At 42.6% G+C, this 20535-nt stretch overlaps 1 protein-coding gene across 2 annotated transcripts in view; it reads left to right on the plus strand.

The window, feature by feature from the left end:
* The window catches only part of ATP2A3 (ATPase sarcoplasmic/endoplasmic reticulum Ca2+ transporting 3), a 136734-nt gene that overhangs the window by 35592 nt on the left and 80607 nt on the right, over positions 1-20535 (plus strand). For both annotated transcript variants that reach the window (XM_074974788.1, XM_074974790.1), the window contains exons 2-3: positions 16809-16826; positions 18551-18633. In XM_074974788.1, coding sequence (XP_074830889.1) covers positions 16809-16826; positions 18551-18633 — 101 coding nt within the window. The remainder of the gene's footprint in view (positions 1-16808; positions 16827-18550; positions 18634-20535) is intronic.

Raw genomic sequence — 20535 nt, forward strand, 5'->3', positions numbered from 1 at the left:
ATCCCTCTAGGCAAAGCCTTAAGTTACAAAAAGACACAAAAACAGGAATATACATTCCATTCAGCACAACTTATTTTGTCAGCCATTTAAACAAAACAGAATCTAACGCATATCTAACTAGATTGCTTATTAACTCTTTTTACAGGAGTTCTGACCTGCATTCCTGCTCTGATCCCAGAAAAAGCAACACATGGACAGAGAGAACCCTTTGTTTCCCCCGCCTCCAGCTTTGAAAGTATCTTGTCTCCTCATTGGTCATTTTGGTCAGGTGCCAGCGAGGTTAACGTAGCTTCTTAACCCTTTACAGGTGAAAGGGTTTTTCCTCTGGCCAGGAGGGATTTAAAGGTGTTTACCCTTCCCTTTATATTTATGACATCTCCTTTGTACAATTTTGGTGCCACTATAGGACCTTGGTTGCAATGATGGTCTATACAGTCACAGTTCATGTCAATAATGTCACACCTCCCTTAACGGATCTTGTGGTCATTGGGTGGGTTTGCTCAAGGTCTGCCGTGCCAGTTGTCTGCGCAGGGCTGGGGTGGCACACAGAGGGAACACACGTACGCACCAAACATCTATCAACATCTAACCACGCTGGTAACCCTGACCACTGATCTTGTAAGTAAGTAAGTTGTCCTCTGTAGGAATCACAATCTAACGTGACAGAAAACAACAAGCTAGGCAGAGCCTGAAATTGAACCGAGTTTTCCTGAGTCCTGGTCAAATGCTTTAATCACAAGGTCATCCTTCCTTGGATTTGTAGCAGGAGTCAAAGGACATTTGGTTTGGGGCCACTTTGGGATAACTTGCATCCATTCTTATCTCTGGGGGTGGGGAGAGGATATAGTAAAAACTAGGGCTGTCAAGTGATTAAAAAAATTAATCACAATTAATCACATGATTAATTGCACTGTTAAACAATAATAGAATACCATTTATTTAAATATTTTTTGATGTTTTCTACATTTTTAATATATATCATGTATTGATTTCAATTACAGCACAACACAAAGTGTACAGTGCTCACTTTATATTTATTTTTTATTACAAATATTTGTGCTATAAAAACAAAAGAAACAGTATTTTTCAATTCACCTCATACAAGTACTGTAATACAATCTCTTTATCTTGAAAGTTGAACTTACAAATGTAGAAATATGTACCAAAAAAAACCTATTAAAAATAAAACAATGTAAAACTTTAGAGTCTACAAGTCCACTCAGTCCTACTTCTTGCTGAGTCAATCACTAAGACAAATAAGTTTGTTTACATTTTCAGGAGATAATGCTGCACACTTCTTGTTTACAATGTCACCTGAAAGTGAGAACAGGTGTTCACATGGCACGGTTGTAGCCAACATTGCAAGATATTTACATGCCAGATGCATTAAAGATTCATATGTCCCTTCATGCTTCAACCACCATTCCAAAGGACATGTGTCCATGCTAATGAGGGGCTCTGCTCAATAATGACCCAAAGCAGTGCGGACTGACACATGTTCACTTTCATCATCTGAGTCAGTTGCCACCAGCAGAAGGCTGACTTTCTTTTTTGGTGGTTCGGGTTCTGTTGTGTCCACACCAGAGTGTTGCTCTTTTAAGACTTCTGAAAGTATGCGCCACACCTCATCCCTCTCAAATTTTGGAAGGTACTTCAGATTCTTAAACCTTGGGTCGAGCGCTGTAGCTATCTTTGGAAATCTCACATTTGTACCTTCTTTGAGTTTTGTCAAATCTGCAGTGAAAGTGTCCTTAAAACAAACAACATGTGCTGGGTCATCATCCCAGACTGCTATAACATGAAATATGTGGCAGAATGCAGGTAAAACACAGAGCAGGAGACACACAATTCTCCCTCAAGGAGTTCAGTCACAAATTTAATTAACACATTTTTTTAATTAGCATCATCAGCATGTCCTCTGGAATGGTGGCTGAAGCATGAAGGGGCATACGAATGTTTAGCATATCTTGTCTGTAAATACCTTGCAATGCCAGCTAGACAATGCCATGTGAACTCCTGTTCTCACTTTCAGGTGACATCGTAAGTAAGAAGTGGGCAGCATTATCTCCTGTAAATGTAAACAAACTTGTTTGTCTTAGTGATTGGCTGAACAAGAAGTAGGACTGAGTGGACTTGTAGGCTCTAAAGTTTTACATTGTTTTGTTTTTGAGTGCAGTTATGTAACAAAAAAAATCTACGTTTGTAAGTTGCACTTTCATGATGTCGAGATTGCATTACGGTATTGTATGAGGTGAATTTAAAAATACTATTTTATCATTTTTACAGTGCAAATATTTGTAATAAAAATAATAATATAAAGTGAGCACTGTATACTTCGTATTCTGTGTTGTAATTGAAATCAATATATTAGAAAATGTAGAAAAACATCCAAAAATATTTTAATAATTTCAATTGGTATTCTATTGTTCAACAGTGCAATGAAAACCGCGATGAATCACGATTACTTTTTTTGAGTTAATCGCGTGAGTTAACTGCGATTAATCGACAGCCCTAGTAAAAACAGATGCCCTGAAGCTGTGCATCAGCACATGCTATTAAAAGATGTGTTGAGTGCCACACTTTTAGAGGGTTGAGGTTCATCCTGAGTGTATAATAGGGCTTGCATGTGAGTGTGGAAGGCGCTGAGATAGCAGGAATGCTCTGGGCTTGGCTGAGGGTCAGTTGAGTGGTTGGGGTGGTAGGAAGGGATGTGCGATGCCCACACATGCTAATTCTAGTTCTCAGGGTTATGAGTTGCTCACTGTAATGAGTACTGGAAACAAAAGGGTTTTTCCAAACCAGTTCCTGGGGGGTGCCTCAAGCTGTTGAGTGGAAGATTTCTTCCCTAATGAGGAGAAGTGATGGAGGAAGCCCTTTCCAGGTTTGTAGCAAGACGACTCTGATGACCGGGTTGTCCATATACAATGTCTCTTTGGGTGGGTGTGTTTCCTAAGCTCACGGGAGAAGACCCACCGTCCAGATAAGTGTGTGTATTGGGGAGGGTGGTTCCATCATTTATAGCAGCACTGCTGTCCACTTGTAGTGGGAATGGATAGTAAGATGACTTGCCCTTGAAGGGGGAGAGGGACGCTGCCATTTATTTTCTGAGCCTCGCATTCAGATTTGAAACGGTCGCTTTCTATTTCTGCAGTAAACAAAGTGAACTGTCGTGTGGGGGCAATGGCACATGCCTCAGGACGTGAAACAGCCAGACCCTAGAGGAGCTCTGAATGGTGCCTTAATGGTTCCATACAGAGAGCACAGATCCTGCGAGGGTGAACACCGGCTGCTACGGGATTGTTACTTAAGAGTGCTGTGTGTGTGGAGGTGGGGACGAGGGAGATACCAAATGGCTGGTTTGTTTGGCACCTTTCTCATTTGGAAGTTGTGGGGCTGAAAATCTTGTAGGTGAAACAAACAATTATTCTCTTCCTCTGGAGAACAAATGTTCTTCAAAAGGGAGCCTAGGGGCATTAAAATCCTTGTTCTGGAAAGGTTTGCCAGCCTCGCTACCTAGAGCCTGCTGCTGCTGTGAAGTTAGCACCGAGCTAGCCCCTGTGATATGCCCACCTCACAGGGTCGTGTGCTCAAGGAGCTGCGTTTTGCAGTGCTTCAGGCTCAACCCAAAACTCTCCTTTATCTGGGCACGGGAATAATCTCTCTCCTTGCTGTGCTGGAACCCAGAGCATTTCACACCATATTGGCAGAACATGTGTTCTGTTAGAGACAGTGTTATTGTTAGAGACAGTAAGGGATCAGATGGGGACAATGTCAGTGGTGTTTCACTGATGTTCAGGAGACCTGGTGTGGTTTTGAGTTTCTTGTTCCCTGAGCTAATGGACATAGACTTATCCTGCAGGAGAAGGAACAAGTGATCCATTCAATTAATTACCAGTCACTACCAGTGGGGTTATGAGTGGCCCAGTGGCCCATGGCTGCTACCATAGTGGAGAGGGAAGTATTGTGGCAGTCTTAGCTGGTATTGACATCTGGTAAATTAAATACTAAATTTTCGGGAAGCAGTATGGCCTGGTGAATTGGGCACTGAAGTGAAACGGACCTTGGCAAGTGTCATCCTCCCTCTCTGCCTCGGTTTCCCCCACCTGTAAAATAGGGATGATCAGTCTCACCTATTGTAAATTTCTCTGAGCTCTATGGGTGAAACTTGCTATGCTGTTTGTTATTTGAATAGCTTAGATATCTGGGAGTGACCCCTTTAGCCAAAACAGAAAATTCAAATACAGCGCAGTAGGCCAAAGACTGACTATGCTATGATTGGGTGTGGGATGGGAGAGCTGTAAGGACGTTTAATTGTAAAATACTTCCTGAAAAACAGTAAGAGTAGTCACCTGAGTCCAGCCATTCTCAACCATTTTCATAGCATGGATTGCATCTTAATCTATCTTGGAATAAACCTGGTCCTGCTGCAGGTCTGCACTTCACTCTCTGTGGCATATCAGTTTGGCTCTACCCCATTGCAGTTCTACCTTGCATAAATGCTGCTTCAAAGGCGCAATGGGTCCTGGACACCAGCTGCGATTGATCTCAAGCTGGTGATGTCAGTTTGGGGAGGATCAGAGTTCAAGCTCCAGGTGTGCACAAAAAAGAAGTTATAAGACAGTAAATTTGATGCTGTGATTTTTGGGGGCGGGGGGGGGGTTTGTATATTGGGAACGCCTTCCTCAAACACTCCAAATTGGGACCACCTGATGCTGATGGGGCACAGCAATTTTGAAGACCATTTGAGTAAGCTTGTGCATTATAGCGCACTTAGAAAACCCATCTGTTCAACTGTAAGCAAGTCTTAACCTTAACTAGAGCAGACCTTCTGCTCTGTTATAATCTTGAGATTGTCTAATGGACAACTCCCCTCCATTCACCATCATGTAACATCTCTGTGGCAACTACAGCAACTGCTTAAGTCGAAAAGTAATATTCGTAAAGTATTTATGTTGTTTCTAGCGGTCTCTTAATGAAAGTAGGCAGATGAAAAAGGGAGGAGCCAGCTGCTTGTGGACCAACCAGCTTTCCACAGGCCCTCAGCAAGTACTCTGCAGATCACTGGTGGTCCAGGGACCATGGTTTGAGAACCATTACTCTACTTCTGGTATAGTCCTATTCCTAGTACTGTATATTTTGGTGCACTATGCAGAAGTTAAAGTATACATTCAGGTAGAACAAATACAAATCAATAAACCCCAACCTCCCACTAAAGTGAGAGAGCTACTAACACTCACGGTTTAGTAGTAATTGGACCATAGTTTACGTTATACGTCGGCGTTTTACTATGTAGTGTATATTCTTGGGTCATCAGATGACGGTGTCTGTCTTGGGAGGGGAACTTAACTGGTGATTGTGGGTTTACAGTGTGGACTGAGGATGTGTGTTGTATTGTATATGCCCTAGAGCAAAGTGGATGGACAAATTTTAAATAACCTTAAATGAGATCTTCTTTGTGTTTTGTCTTATTTAACGCTGCTTGAGGTTGTAGTTGCTCTTGAACTGTCACATCCCCAGACGCTTCTTTTCTAATGTGAAATATTCATGTGTTTTCCATATGTTCATTGTACAGTATTCAGTTAACTTCTTCTTTAATGCAAGCAAGCTTGCTGTTGCGGTTTGTAATTTCTTCACCGAATGTAGGTAGCTTGGGTTTCCAAGCTACGAGCCCCAGTCTTGGTGTCTGCTTACCAGTCAGTAGCAAACAAAACAAGCTTCCTTTTATGCAACCAGCTTCATCTTGGACTGTTTCCCCTCCCTCCCCCAGCCCTGCCCTGCAGAAATGCATGGGAGAGAACCCTACAAGCAGAGATGAAGGCATCTGATAGGGTGTCAGCATTTCCTGTGTGAATCGAATCTCCATCCCATTCTGTTACACTTCTGCTTTGTGACTACCGGTGTTTACTGTACAAGGGCTTTCTCGTTAAATGGCTAACTTGATGCTGTGGTATCCCTTATCTCTTTCTTTCTCCGGTGTGCAATAACAAACGTGATTCTTGCTGCTGCTTCTGAGAGGCCCTGTAAGCCTTTCTCCCCTCCCTACTCAAACTGCAGCTCAGGAACAGGTGCTTTCCGCATGTGACCCTACAGAAGTGAATCAGCTGTAAGGTGCAGAATGTACTCTTGTCTGCCCTGCCCTGCCAGCCTACTACGTTAAAAGGAAAGTGCAGAGAAAAGCATTTGTGTGGGTCTCCCCTGGAGTTTTCAACCTGGGTGTGGCTCACAGAGTGAGCCAATAACAGGTGGAGATGCATGGCTGGGAACACCTATTTATCAAACATTCCCAGCAAGTGGCAGAGTTCTGAAGTATGCAGGGTGGTTCCCCAAATGAACTCCCCAGGAGAAGAATCAAAGATTTTTCCACTCTGGAGCCAGTCTTGCAGCTTTCTGTGTTCCAGGTGACACCGCAGCATTCAAGAGACCTGAGAGTGTAAAAGTTCCACCGGAGAAAATGTTATGGGGAACAACCCTGCGCTGGCCCTGGGGAAGCACTGCTGATCTAGTGTTCTTTCCCATCTGGTGCCACTGAGCCTACTTCTCTTTTCACATCAGTGTAAATCAAGAGTAACTCCACTGAAGTCAGCAGAACTTCACCAGCATAAAATGTGTGGGTGTGACACAAGAATGACTATTTCCAGACAAAAAACTACATTAGAATGGAGTTAAAGGTGAGAGTAATTTACGGGGGGAAAGCATTTGATAGGGGTATTACGGTTGTCCCCAATCCGAGCATTATAAACCAAGGAAATTCAGAATTAAGTTTTCACTTAAAAGAAACCCAAACATGGTAAGAGGTATACAGGTAAGGCACTCAGATGACCTTAACTCTGCCCTGAAGTAACAATACAATTGTGATTGTCGTGTGTTTATCCCAGATTAATTTAAACCAATTTTTAAAGATACACTAGGTTGTTTTTTTTTAATATCCTCCCTCCCAAATAGCATCACTGTAGGGCGCTATTCCCTGTAACTCAGGTGAAACTATAGGAGGTGATGAATAGTGGAACGCCTCTGTGTCTTCAAGTTGGATATTCTCCAAACAGGTGATCAGCCGAACTTGCTTTTAAAACAGACCGGCAAAGGGTTTTAAAGCCAATGAAATCCATCAAATGCTTTCTCAAGAGCACAGAGTGAAAAGCTGCCAGTTTGAAATTGTGTAAGCTGTCACTGCAGCTTGAAACACAGCAGATTATCTTTTGTGATGCGTTTTTGAGCCTAAGTGTGGGTAGAAATTTAGTTGGTTAAAATAACAATTTATGTTTCATGGAGTCTTGACGAATAACTGTGTCCCAGAATGGTGCTGTCTGGTTTTCTGTTCTGTGTCATGTATAGGTTGCTGTACCCTGACTGATGATAGTTTGGGGATTCTTGTTCTTTTAATTGACCTCCTGTTTTTGCAGGTTTTTTCCACCTTGATTTTGGCAGAATCTAGAAAATGAGGCATGTATCATTTAGTGCAATATAAAAGGAACTGATTCAACCACTCCCTTCCCCTTTCAAAAACTGAAAACCTTACAACATGAGAAATATGGCCTACAGAAAAATAGTCGTAGCAGATAGATAAGCACCATTCTGGTAGCTGATGAACATCTACGCTCACGTACCTTGGCGAGAGGGGCCAGTGTTGAGCCAGTAAAGTCCTTGTCTTTCACTGTACACTATTCCTACAACACAGTGATTTGACTTGAATGCTACAGGTACTCCAGCCCAAGGTCAGGTCCCTTCTTATTGCCTCACTAACTGTTTTCTTTAAGCTTGGGTGAAGGACTGGAGGATGATGGCCTTTGTCATCTTCCTTCCTGTGGTGGTGGATATGAATTTAATGAGGTGAAAGGTACCAAACCAACAGCCACCCTCTCAGTAGTCCACAGAGCAGGTGTGTTAGCAGGGCAGTATGTCTTTATGGTCCACGTGTGAGCTATACAGTGGCAATTAATTTTGACTTTACCTTTGACGAAGTTAGAGGGGTGGTGGTAGTGAGAAACTGAGAGCAGGTCTGTGAAGCGAATGCATTGGGATAGAGAAGAGAGGCATTGTGGGATTACCACTCTATAGGGCTTTGTGGGGATAATCTTGATATGTTCCTTATTTCACCTTGTGACAGCAGAAATACCTCCCATATGGGAAGGATAATTGATTCTTAAGGATATTTCTAAGAGGGGGCAGGAGAGAGAGACTTCTTAAAATAATCTTGTCTACGGGAGACAATGTGGTTTAGTGGACAGAGCACTGAACCAAGACTTGAAGACCTGGGTCCTATTCCTGGCTCTGTTACTGACCTGCTGGGGGACCTTTGGCAAGTCACTTCCCCTCTCTGTGCCTCTGTGTTTCCCCATTGTGTAAAATGGGACTAGTGATACTTTATCCAGTGCTTTGTGAGGTTTATGGATGAAAAGTGCTATATGAGAGCTAAGGAGTAGTATAGCACCACGGAGTCCTGGCACGGGACTGGGGTCCCTAGGTGCTACTGCAGTACGTGTGATTTAAGAAAAAACCCCTAGTACACTTTGTTTAGGGAGGTAAAGCAAAGCAACCCTCTAGATTGGAGCTTTTTCAACCTGCTGATATACGTGTATTTCTTGTGCTAGTGCTGTTCTTCCTCCCCATGCCACAGAACATCTCACCAGAACCCTTTCCTCTGTGTGTATCATCAGCTGGAATTCCAGGCCATGTTGTCCATGCGTTGCTTTGCCAAAGCAGTCTGTTGGGTGCAACCCAGATCCAGTCTCCTTCTCGTCACCTGAGTGTTGTGCCCTTACTCCTTTCTGTTGCCAGCCTGAGGGCGTCCATCCCAGAAAGGCAGCTTATTTGGATTGGCAAAGGACTGAACTTTTAACATAGTAGCAGTATTCTGAGTGCCAGCTCCAAATCTGCCCAGGATAACCAGTCTCTTTAGATGCCTTTAGAGGAGGTCATGTAAATATTTTGCAGTTCAATGAGTGCAGCAGTTATTCCATGCGTGGTGGGAGGGTGGGAAGCAGAGAAATCCAAAGTGACAAGTAAGTGGCAAATCCTTAGTAATCCCTCTGGGTATCCAGAGTAATGATATTAAACATGAGGAAACGCTGTTGGTACTCCTATGGCTGCTCAATACTCAGAATGCCATTTTAACCTAGTGTAACTGGACATGGAATCCTGCAGGGCCTCACAGAATTGCAAAACATGGACATGTAAGAGAACCCTTAAGGCGTCACCTATTTGCTCAGTTTGTCTTTTTAAATTGGCCTGACTTTTAAAAGCTATTTTGTTTTGCCAGGTGAAGTGGGGGAGCTCAGCATATCAGCTCTGGTCACCTTTACTGTGGTCTCTGGCATGGTTTATGCAATAAACTCGTACAATATTAAAGTTCCACATTTCCTGCAAGGGAGTGTCTTTGTTTTATAGGCTGTCAGTGTTGTTTTATGGGATTTTACCTCTCTAGGGCAGGTGGAATATGAAGACTCCAGGACAGTAGCCCCTATACTGCTGAATGAAATGACTTGCAGGAGATAATTACAGCCATTCCCGTTAGGAAAGAAATTGTGCCCGGCGTTGTAAAGAATTACCCACCTCTTCGTTCTCGTGTTTGAAATTGGTCTGTAATTTGTTGGCGCTGCTAACCAAAGCTTTTTATTATCTTTTTAAACCAGATGGCAAAATGTGTCCCTTCTGTGTGCGTGAGAGAAGAGAAGGTGGCAGAACAGTTTGTCCTGCCCTGAGAAACACTTATAAAGGAAAAACGTGCATGGTCAGCACTATGACCAAGCAAAGGCAAAGAGAAGTCTATTCTTACTCTGTAGGGCAATTTGGAAAATTGAAAGGGCACAGTCTGGGTGACGAATGGTGATTTACGTTTTTAGATTCTGAGAAGCAGTCTGATTTATACCTTATAATTTCTTCCCTCAGTATGATTATGGGCCTAGGAGACCCAGTCACAGATCAGAATCCCTTTGCGCTAGGTGCTATACAAACAGAACAAAATTTTCCAACAAAATGATTTTTCAACAGAAAATGTAGTTTCTGCAAAATCCCTAATTTTTTTTTTAAATTTTCCAATGGAAAATCAACATGCAGGTCAAACTGATCCAAAATGAAATATTTCATCTAAATATTTTGGTTTGTTGAACTGACCCAATAGGTTTTGCTTAGAGTCCGTTCAGTAGGGAGCAGCATTTCCCGAAGTGTGACATTGCCTCATGGGAGTTGCCGTTCTGGATGTTTCATGTCCTATTGTTCCCTGTGGGACAGGCTCTGTGGCTGGGCTGTATCTCCCATGATGCACCAGGCAATCGCCTCTCTGATAGCTATGTATGGCGGGTCATGGGAGTCAATAACTACAGTGCATCATGGAATGTGCATTGAAGCCTGATGCCTAGAGGACCATGGGGTACAAAGCATTCAGAACTAGAGCTCCCATGAGGCAGTGTGGCACTATATAGAAATGCAGTTTAATATTGACCTGCCTCCGAATTAAACGTTTTGTTTTGCAAATACTGAAACTTTTTGTTTTGATAAAAATGTCCAAAACAAAACATTTTGATATTTCCATATTGAAATTTTTGAGATCTTCTTGTTCCACAGAAAACTTCAATATTTTGGCCTTTCATCATGGTTCAGGATGGGGGGGAGGGGGTAAAAATATCTGAATTTTCCACAGGACAGAAATTCCAGGTTTCACTCAGATGGTTAACGCTACCTGGGCAGCTCGAAAATTGGGCTCCTTTTGTTTGCTAGGACCCATTTTGAAGGTAATAATTGAAAAACGTGAGGGCTGATTCTCTCGAGTTTCTCTCCCTCTTTCCCCAAATTTAGGTTTCTTTTGGGCACTATGTACAGAAGCTCTGGTGGCTTCTGTGACTCAGCAGCACCTGCATTGCCTTAAATTCGTAGCTGTGAAATTCTAGTGTAATCCTTTGGAACAGGCTTCCTTCAATCCCTCCATTTTCCTGTGCGTGCTTCACTGGGCTAAAGAAGAACTGTGCTGATCACTTGTTCTGTCCATTGAGTGCCCGCCCATATGGCCATGCAGCCATGGGGTAGTGGTCAGAGGGGTGGATGAGCCTCAGCAACTTTTCTTATTCTTGCTGTTGATTTCAATGGGAGCCAGGTGCCCTCCACTCTTTGACCTGAGTGGCAGCTGAAGGCTGGGCTCGGGGGTGGGTGTGTCAGGCAATAATTATTTAATGACAGTAAGGTGTTGAGAGTCAAAAAGTTAGAGATTCATAACTGTTAAAACACACATTATCAACATCACATGTCAAAATATACAAAGTAAAGATCCCTAAATCAAACTCTGATTTCTCGAGCAGCATTTTTCTTGTTTTGTGTATCTGTTAATTTTGATGGTTCTAGATGAACATTGTTTTTTGTTGCTTTGCATGTGTATGGTGAAATGAATGTTTGCCGACATTTACTGATAAAAATCAGATCCCTCCAAGCCTAAGCGTAACGGTTTGAAGGGGGTGAAGTTAGGTTAGGAAAGTCATCACAATAACAAAGTCTCTGCCTCCGTTACTAGTAAGACCTGATGCTATTAATTGAAAAGTTGAATAAGTTTAATTTTTTTTTTGGTCGTTTACTCTTTGCATTTCTTTGAATGAAAATAGACAATGGAAAATAGATTAGTTGGTTTCACTTCCTGGTTCTCATTCACCAGCTCTGTGCTGTTGCTGCTGTATGAAGATATAGAGTTCATAATCTAGGTTTGAGTCACCTTTTACTTTATCTAAACCCAGCCTTAATTTGCAGTTAGAGTAATTCAAGCACATTTGGCTGAAATCAGGCCTGGTGAAACTCCATTGAACTTACACCAGAGACAAATTTGGTCCCTTAATTGGTATCAGTGAGCACCAGGGCTTGGAAGGAAAGCTTGTGTTTGCTGTCAGTTACCTATTTCAGTGCTTCACTATTAACAAAAATATCAGGCTGAAGACTAAGGTTGTCTCTCTCTCAAGGCCCATTGAATGTAGATGTGACTCAATCTCTTAGACGTCTTTGAAAATTTCAATCAAAATAATTGGTATTTAATTACATGGAACTTTGATTTTTATTTTGGTGTGCAAACAGTGTAGTACTAAAAGTGGAAGGAACAGCCTATTGCTGAGGGAGTTGATCGGGCATTGGAATGGGAATCCAGATATCTGGCTCCTATTCCCAATTGCCACTTAGCTGCTGTGGCCATGAGCAAGGCTCTTCTATCTGTGTGTCTGTTTTGCCTCTCACTATTTGTCTGTCTTATCTAGTTAGATTATAAGGTCTTCAAGGCCGGGACTATGTTTCACTATGTGTATGTACAGGTCCCCTAGCACAATGGGGTCCCAACCTTGATGGCAGTGTCCAAGCACTACCATACTATAGATAAATAACATTGATTCTTTGCTGGCTTATCAAATCTGGATTCCACAGGCTGAATTCTAGTTTGTGACGCTGATGCAAACTGAGGAAGTTGGTGAGCCAAATCCCCGCCATCACTCCCCCAGCTTAACCTATGATATGAATCTACTAAGAAACCAACTTTTGAAAATGCAGAAAATTGTTTGCTCTGAAAGACTCTCTGCTGGAAGAGTTTGATAAGCCCTGAAAAGTCCCATCCCTGCTCTCAAACAGCCATCAGCTAGCGACTCCAGTATGCACATTCCAATCTTCCTTTGTACAAAAATATGTTACTGCAGTTTGAGTTTTTTTAGTGAACGTTTTCAGCGCTGGTCGTTTTTGTTCATCCTATGTTAAAAAAAAGGGTGTGACCCTTAGGTTTATAACTGAACTTTCTTAAGTTCAAGGGTGTTTGGATTTGTGTTTTGTGTTTGACTCCTCTGTAATCTGGATATTACCTCTGTCCTCTCATTTCTCATCTTGCAATGTTTGTCCCCACGCCCCCTCTGTCCTTAAGTTTTATGGGGAGAACTCAGAACTCAAGTGCACTGAATACTTGTATACCACAGCGAGTGTAGTATAAATACCTAGCTAGACAGTGCGTGAGGGTGTCTGGCTTTGTCATATTACCTATCTTGCTCAGTTCTACTTGCTTCCTCCACAGAAGGCGAAATCGAAGCTTGCGTGAGATGTTTTTGTTCATTCCGTTCAAAAAGATTCTTCCCTCTGAAATGTGTCTGCAGTTGTGAGTCACCAGTGCTTTGCTATGAAATGAGAATTCATTCACTGAATGCTAATGATATATTTTTTTTAAAAAAAGAGACGGCGTGAGAGAATAAATGCCTTGGCTACCGCTGAGAGTGAGTGATCCAGCCATTTGCATGAAAAATTCAATGCCTCTTCCTCCTCCTCAGTGGAAGTACTGGTACTTGTCTGGGATGAAACTAACTATGCTTTAGTGGACCAAATTTATACTGTGGTGACCCCCCCGAATGTGGAACTCTGCACCTTGGTGAATCCCTTTCTGCTTTCAGGAGCTGCCTGAAACATTATTAATGTGGACCCTGGTGTAGAATGGTTTCCCAGCTCCCAACCCAGGCTGAAATGTGTGCATGCAATTAAATTAGAGCACCCAGTCTTACGGCCTTTTGACAGCAAGCTGCAGGATCTAGGGAAAGTTGAAGAATTGGGATGTGCCTCTTGCTTTTCCCCCAGCTCAGACAGTTTTCCTCTGTCCTCCCTTGGGAGCCCGTCTGCCATCTGGACCGTATTCCCCTGCCTTCATCATTATTAGCTAGAAGTACTTTGTCCTGCTGGCTGTAGTGTGGCAAACTGTGGCAAGTGCATGCTGTGTGGGCTCCGCCAGGCTTCTACATAGCTCTGTCAAACTACGCAAAATCCCGTAGAAACCTTCGCAGTGCACTGCGGGGGAGTCCAGTACAGTCTAGCAGAAGCCACTGTTCTTCCTGATCCCCTATCTCATTACAGGGCTGTCTGCTGCATATAGAGAAAATTCTAAACATGAGTCAACCTTAGGTAGTGTTCGCTCCTCCCAGCCCCAGGTGTGAAATGCAACAGGGAAAGTTATTGTAACCCCTGGATGGCCAGAAAAAAATAAAAATGTTAAGGCTTTACAATTCATTGTCTTTGGACTTCCCAGAGCTAGAAGTCAGTGCTCTGTGTGCCATTGGAAAGCTGGTTTTCTGTTTGAGTAAATCCCTGAGGGAACTGGCACGTGAAGTGGGCAAAAGTGAGTGATAAATACATTTATAACTCAGCTCTGCAATTTATCACTTGGAGGTCACCTCAGCACTTATAAGCCTGTGTGCGCCTGTGCGTGTATGAATTGAAAATCTTACTTTTAGAAATCTGTCATATATAACTAGGGTTTTTGGGTGCCGGACTAGAGGTGTTTTGGAGGTGCCTGACTTCCAGAGCATGGGTGCTCAGAAATTTCTGAAAACTGGCCCTTTTCATATGGTTCAAGTAAGGCACACAAAATCACAGGCCACTTGTGAAAACCATGGCGTGTGTGTGTGTGTGTGTGTGTGTGTGTGTGTATGCCAAGATTCATTCTCTAATGTGTGTGCATGCATATAAATATATAGACTATAAACAAAATAATGGGTGGGAGTATATAATTGCAACACATAATATTGCATTGCCCTATACCTACCCCATTATTCCAGCTGAGTGTGGAAACATTAGACTATTAATTATATCTATGAGGGAACTTCCTTTCCTGTTGCATTACCGCAGTTAAATATTTTCATCCTTAGAAATATGTGAGAAGTCTCTGAAGCTTGTAGTCTATCCTGTAAATCTTTATCAGGCGATTTCAGATTAGGAGCTTTTTTCCTTTCAGGCTTTTATTTTCACCTTGGGGCAGTTATCAGTTTTGCTTGCCAAGATTAAGATGCAAAGCTTTGCTCTGGTTGAGAGATCAGTCAGGGACTGTGTTCCTTAGAACTGACAGATATACCTCGGAATGGTGGAACAGCAGGTGTCTGGTTAAAGCCGGGGAGCACCCTGGATTGCTAAGGGAGCTCAGGGCATCTGTTGAATATGAGTATTTGTAGGGGCTGCCTGTGGGAATTCTCTTCTGCAGGTGCCCAGAAGTGACTGATAGTAACATCAGTGACCCAGCCAGTTGTAGGTATTGCAAGGGGTGGCGTTTAAGTGTAAAAAGAGAGGTGGGGGAAAAGGGCTGATGACCAAATAAAATAGTCAAAATATATGGTTGAAGGTACTGGAGAGCAGCCTATCGCGAATACTGAAGCCAGTATAATTAGTGACTTATGCAAACTCACTGGTGTTTATGGTTACCTTGCCCTTCCATGCCCTGTTCGTCTGCTCATCCGCCGATTGCATATTGTCAAAATGCTAGGCTGTGAGCTCTCTGGAACTGTTTTTGCACTACATTTTTGTACAATGGCTAGCATGACGAGGCCCTGATTTGAGACCTGCAGGCGCTATCGCAACAGAAATGGTCAGTAATAAAGGGGGAGGTTGTTAGCACCAACTGGCATTTGTACATTCCAGACCTATCAAAATACTAGTGAGATTGGGGGAGAGAGAGGTGCCTCTCTAAAAGAGGTAGCAGGGACACTTGAACTGTTTTTCAAATAGTCTCAGCATTTCAGACCCAGAGGAATCGTATTTATTTGGAGCGCACAATCTCAAAGTGCCTCAGTTCTCCTCCTGTAAAGTGATGATGGTACTTCTCTGTCTCACAGGTGTGTTGAGGATAAAGTCCACGTGCATGTGTGAGATACACCAATGATATGCTAAAGCCCAGACAGACAGAGTTATATAAGACCAGAAGCTGGCAATGGGACTCCTTTCTGACTGATGGGAGTTTGAAAAGTGTTGGCCTGATTCTGCTCTCATTGAAGTCCAGTGGTAAAACACTGGAGCAGTGTTAGGCCAACCTTGAGTTCTTTTAAAAATGTCACCTTTATCTTCTCTCTTGTACTCAAAGGAGGGAAAAACAGAGCTAGTCTGGGAAGGAAAGTATAAGTGACAGAAATAAATAAATAAAATTAATTCCCTTCTGATCAGTTGTCGTCGTTCCGCCCCCACCCTGGACAAAGGCAGCCAAGCTACGCACTTCATTAATCTCTTAAATCTCAAAATCTTAATTTGTTAACCCATAGATTCTGTTAAAATAATAATGCTTGTGAGAGGTACTGTAACTGACAACTCTTCTGATGTGGGACTGTTTTCAATACAAGCTGGATTTCCAAATGTCTTGCAGGCCGTCAAGGTTTCAGGCTAATGAGGATCTATTTAGTGTAATTAATAGTCTGTCAGGGACTGTGACTCTATCTTGGATAACAGAGTTTTGGATAATTGAGGTTGAACTGTATGAGCAAAGTGAGGGCTAGGCAGTTTAGTCTCTTGTCAGGGTTGTCAAGTTTGAAAGAAGATGTATATTTTTTTGAAATCCAGTAACCTCTGAGTAATTCCAACCCTCTGCTCTGACCCCTGTGCCTTTGCCTGGTTGCACTGTCAGGGGGAAATGGAGACTGGCTTTTTGTTCTTTAAAACAAATGTTAGGAAGAGCAAAGGAGAAACGCAGACACTACTGGCAAGAATTATCTTGGGGTAGAAAAGAAAATGAATTCCAGTTTGATCTCTAAAATGCATGATGTTCTCCATTCAACCAGCGTCCTGGGGGCATCATACATCTCACCTCTCTTCCTTAAGATTTGTTAGGCTGTCTCTTGTTGTGTTTGGTACATAGATGCCTTTTTTGCACCCCTTCCAAAGTTCTTGGGGCCTCAGGTGTGTATAAATGAAAATATGTGGTTTTCACAAAGCTTTCTAGTCTAACCACTCAACCAGTTTGTTTCCAATGCTGAATTCTTGTGTCTGTTTCCAGATCAATAATATCTCTTCTTTTTCTTTTCTCTCCTACCATGTATGTTCTTTGGCATGTTGGTGGAAATCTGCAGAACTCCCTGCTGAAGAAGGTAGGTGGAATTATATTGGCTCTGCTTTTTCTTTTTCGACCTTCCCTTCGCTCTTGGAGCATGTCTTTAGATATTCTGGGTGGGGAGCTTTGTCAGCTAGTCCAATGGAGACTGCTGGGCAGCTCACAAGGGACCTGATTCAATGCCCATGGGAATATTTTGCATTGGGCTCTTCTTTAAGCCCATGGAGAGAGTTGGAGGCCTAAGAACAACCCCAGTTACATAGAGGCAAAACATACCTGTGTGAGATGTAGGAGGGGAAAGAAAGATGACTTCACACTCTTGGGTGATGGTGTCTAGAATTTTGAGCTTGAAAATTGTCTCATAAAGGAATTTTTTTTTACTTCTTGATTCTGATACAGCAAATTTTGGTAAAAGATCATTCTATGGAACTGTTAAAAAGTAGCTCCTATGCGTACAGAGCAACCTGACCTACAAGGCATCCTAAGCTAGACCAGTGCATATCTACTATAATAATAATACTTTACATTTACGTAGCACGTGTAACCTGTGGTTCCCAAAGCATTGCATAAAGATTATAAGCTTATACTCATTGTGCAGGTGAGTAAATTGAGCCCCCAAGAGATTTAAGGGACTCCCCATGTGTCATATAGTGAGTCAAAGACATTCAAAAATAGAATGCAGAAGTGCTGACTTAGGTCCAGATCCTCAAAGGTATTTAGGTGCCTAACTTTCATTGGTTTCAATGGGAATTAGACCGTAGCTCCCTGCTCTGATCGCTAGACTGTTGGCTCTCAGATAAAAAGGCATCTATTGTACACTGCTTTGTTGGGGATTATGAAGCAGGGTGGTGAAACCTTTTAAGTGTAAGAAGAATGGATGTCTTCAACACTAACAAGCATTTATACATCCTGTAAGTTGAGCACGTGCAGTTTTCCGAAACTACATAAATGAATGGAAGGGGGCTCAATGTTAGTCCCTTTAGTTAAAACAAAACAAAACATGCAAACAAACTTAGTTTGGAGGAGGATTCATGTCTGATGATGTTTAGATAGGTCAAATTTTGGCTGTGAAAATCCTTCATGCTATCCCTTGAAAGGTGAGTTATATTACTCCAGAAATTAGAGCAATGCATAGCTCTGCAATGGCAGGCAGGGACCTCAGTTCCACCCAAAGAAAAACCTTGGGCTTTTCAAAGTGTGTGAATCTTTTTTTTTCTTTTAAACCCAGGAAACTTCAGGTGCATCAGTTTTTAGTGATACCTCTGTGCACAGGGCCATTGTCTACTAACCATCTGTGATCGCCACCAGGAAACACTGCCTTGTTTCTTGGCTGCCTCCTTCCATCCCCATTTGTCTTCCGCTCAGCCCCTGGCAAGGGCTTGTAATTCATGCTGGTGGAGCTTAGCATGATCCGGTCAGGCATCGGTATGGCTGCCACACGCTCACCTTGGAGTTGAGCTGGCAATGATACGAGTCCTGATTCAGGACAGCACTTAGCATATGTTTTACATTAGCATGTGGTTGAGTCCCATCGACTTCAGTGGAGCGTAGGCATATATTTAAGTGTGGTCCTGAATAGGGGGTTCTTTCTTCAGTCAAGCCCACAGTTAGTCATGCCAGTAATTCTAACGCAAGTGGGTCCAACCTCAAAGCATAGCACAGAACCCTTGCACCCAAGCAGGCTTAGTATCTTGAGCTCTCCCAAGTTCATTTTCAGCACCTGTGTAGCGCTTATGGTGCTTCCATATTTTGTTTTGCTAGGAAAGTCGCTCTGGGAGCTGGTGCTGGAGCAGTTTGAAGATCTCCTTGTGCGCATTCTTCTCTTGGCTGCCGTTGTGTCATTTGTAAGTATCCTCCTCTCCTCTCTGTGTGTAATGCTCCCAAATAAACAAATACCAGTCAGCGTTGTCTGTGCTCTAAAAGCAAACAGTGGTTGATGCTCCCTCTATGCACTTGCAAAGGTCCTGACTATAGTGGAACTGATGCTGCATCAGGGAAACAGGATTTGGAGGAAGTCTGTGAAAGTGAGTGAAAAGTATACAGAAAGGAGGTATGGGGTAGCACTTCTGGATTCGTTGTCAGGCACTCTCTTTGGAACCAAAGGACCACCAGCAGCAAGATCTGCTGCAACCTCAGAACTGCAGCAGCAGACATGTGACTCAGATGGCTAGGGGGCAGAGGATTCCTACCCCAATATAAATCTGCAGATAAATTTAGCCCAAAAGAAGGTACAAGACAGACCGAGTATTGCACTTTAATCAGACCAGGTATATGGGATGCTAAGTGACTCTAGGTGCTTTACAAAGCAGTTATACCAGCAGTGCAGCGACTGTGCAGATAACTGACAATAGCTTGCACACAGCTTTGATATTAGGGAATATTGATCAAGCCACTTACGTTATCCCAAAATTTCCTGGGTTCTTTAAATTTCACACTGAATTCTGTTAGAGATGGGCAGAAGGACGTCAGGGGTATAAGTGCCACTAAACTGAGCCACATGTTGTATGCTCAAAGCCAATCCCAATAACATCCACCAAATTAGAAACCCTACAGCAGCTATGTACCTTGAAACTTGGCTATTATCAGGTTCTCCCATTGAGTTTAATGATAATTTGGCAAATTTAAACCTTTGATCCAGATAATTCATTCTGAAAATTCATGTCAGACTTCTAAAAAACCACAGCTGTTTAGCTGTGTATGTTTCACATGTGCTGTAATTAAGTTCCTTCCAAACTAGTTCAATAGCTGCCCAGTTAGAAGACTGCGAGCCCATTCATTTAACGAGGTATCACTTTCTACTGTACTTGTGGCTCTCTGGCTAGTTCCTGCAGAATAGCAAAGTACTGTGGTGTAGTGGGAGACAGTGCAGAGGACAAGGCACTGCACTAAGTCGGGAGACAAAGGCTATATACCCAGCTCGACCACTGACCTGCTGTGTAATCTTGGATAAAGCACTTCACCTTGATAGTCATTCATTTTAAGGCCAGAACAGACTACTGTGATCATCTAGTCTGGCCTGCATAAACTTCCCTGAATTAATTCCTGCTTCAAGTCCTGATAGCTGTGGTTGGACTCAAGAATATCTTTTAGAAAAACACACTTTCTTGATTTTAAAATGTCCAGTGATGGAGAATCCACCACAACCTTTGGTGAGTCGCTCCAGAGGTTGTTTACCCTCACTATTAATAAATTGTACCTTATTTTTCGTTTGAATGTATCTAGCTTCCACTTGCACCCTTTGGATCTCGTTATACCTTTGTCTGCTAGATTGAAGAGCTCTCTGTTATCAAATTTCTGTTCCCCATGTGGGTATTTGTACACTGTGATCAAGTCAGCCCCAGTTGAATTTGAGATCGCATTGTGCTAGATGCTGTACACGTGAAATAAAATACAGTGCTTGCCCAAAGAGTCTACAATCTCAACTGCATGCAATTCAGGAAATATAATTATGAAGCGTGAATAAAGCACAAAAGATCTATAATCCATAGGAATTTTAACAGGAGTGCTAAACCCATGTGATGGAGGAGCCACAGCAGAAAGTATTTTGAGTTGCTCAGCACTAAGTTAAGCTTGTTTTCCCCCCTGAGAAGTTCAAGCTCTTTATAGTGACAGATCCAAGAATATGAGCTGCTCTGATGAGTGAGCATGGCAGGCAAATCAGTACATTTATTTAACCATGTGAATGTAGAATTAATATACAAGCATGGTTTTGAATAGGTGTTGAACAAGAGTAAAGGAGGACAGGA

Source organism: Natator depressus, chromosome 17 (assembly GCF_965152275.1).
Source record: "Natator depressus isolate rNatDep1 chromosome 17, rNatDep2.hap1, whole genome shotgun sequence".
NCBI classification, from domain to species: Eukaryota; Metazoa; Chordata; order Testudines; family Cheloniidae; genus Natator; species Natator depressus.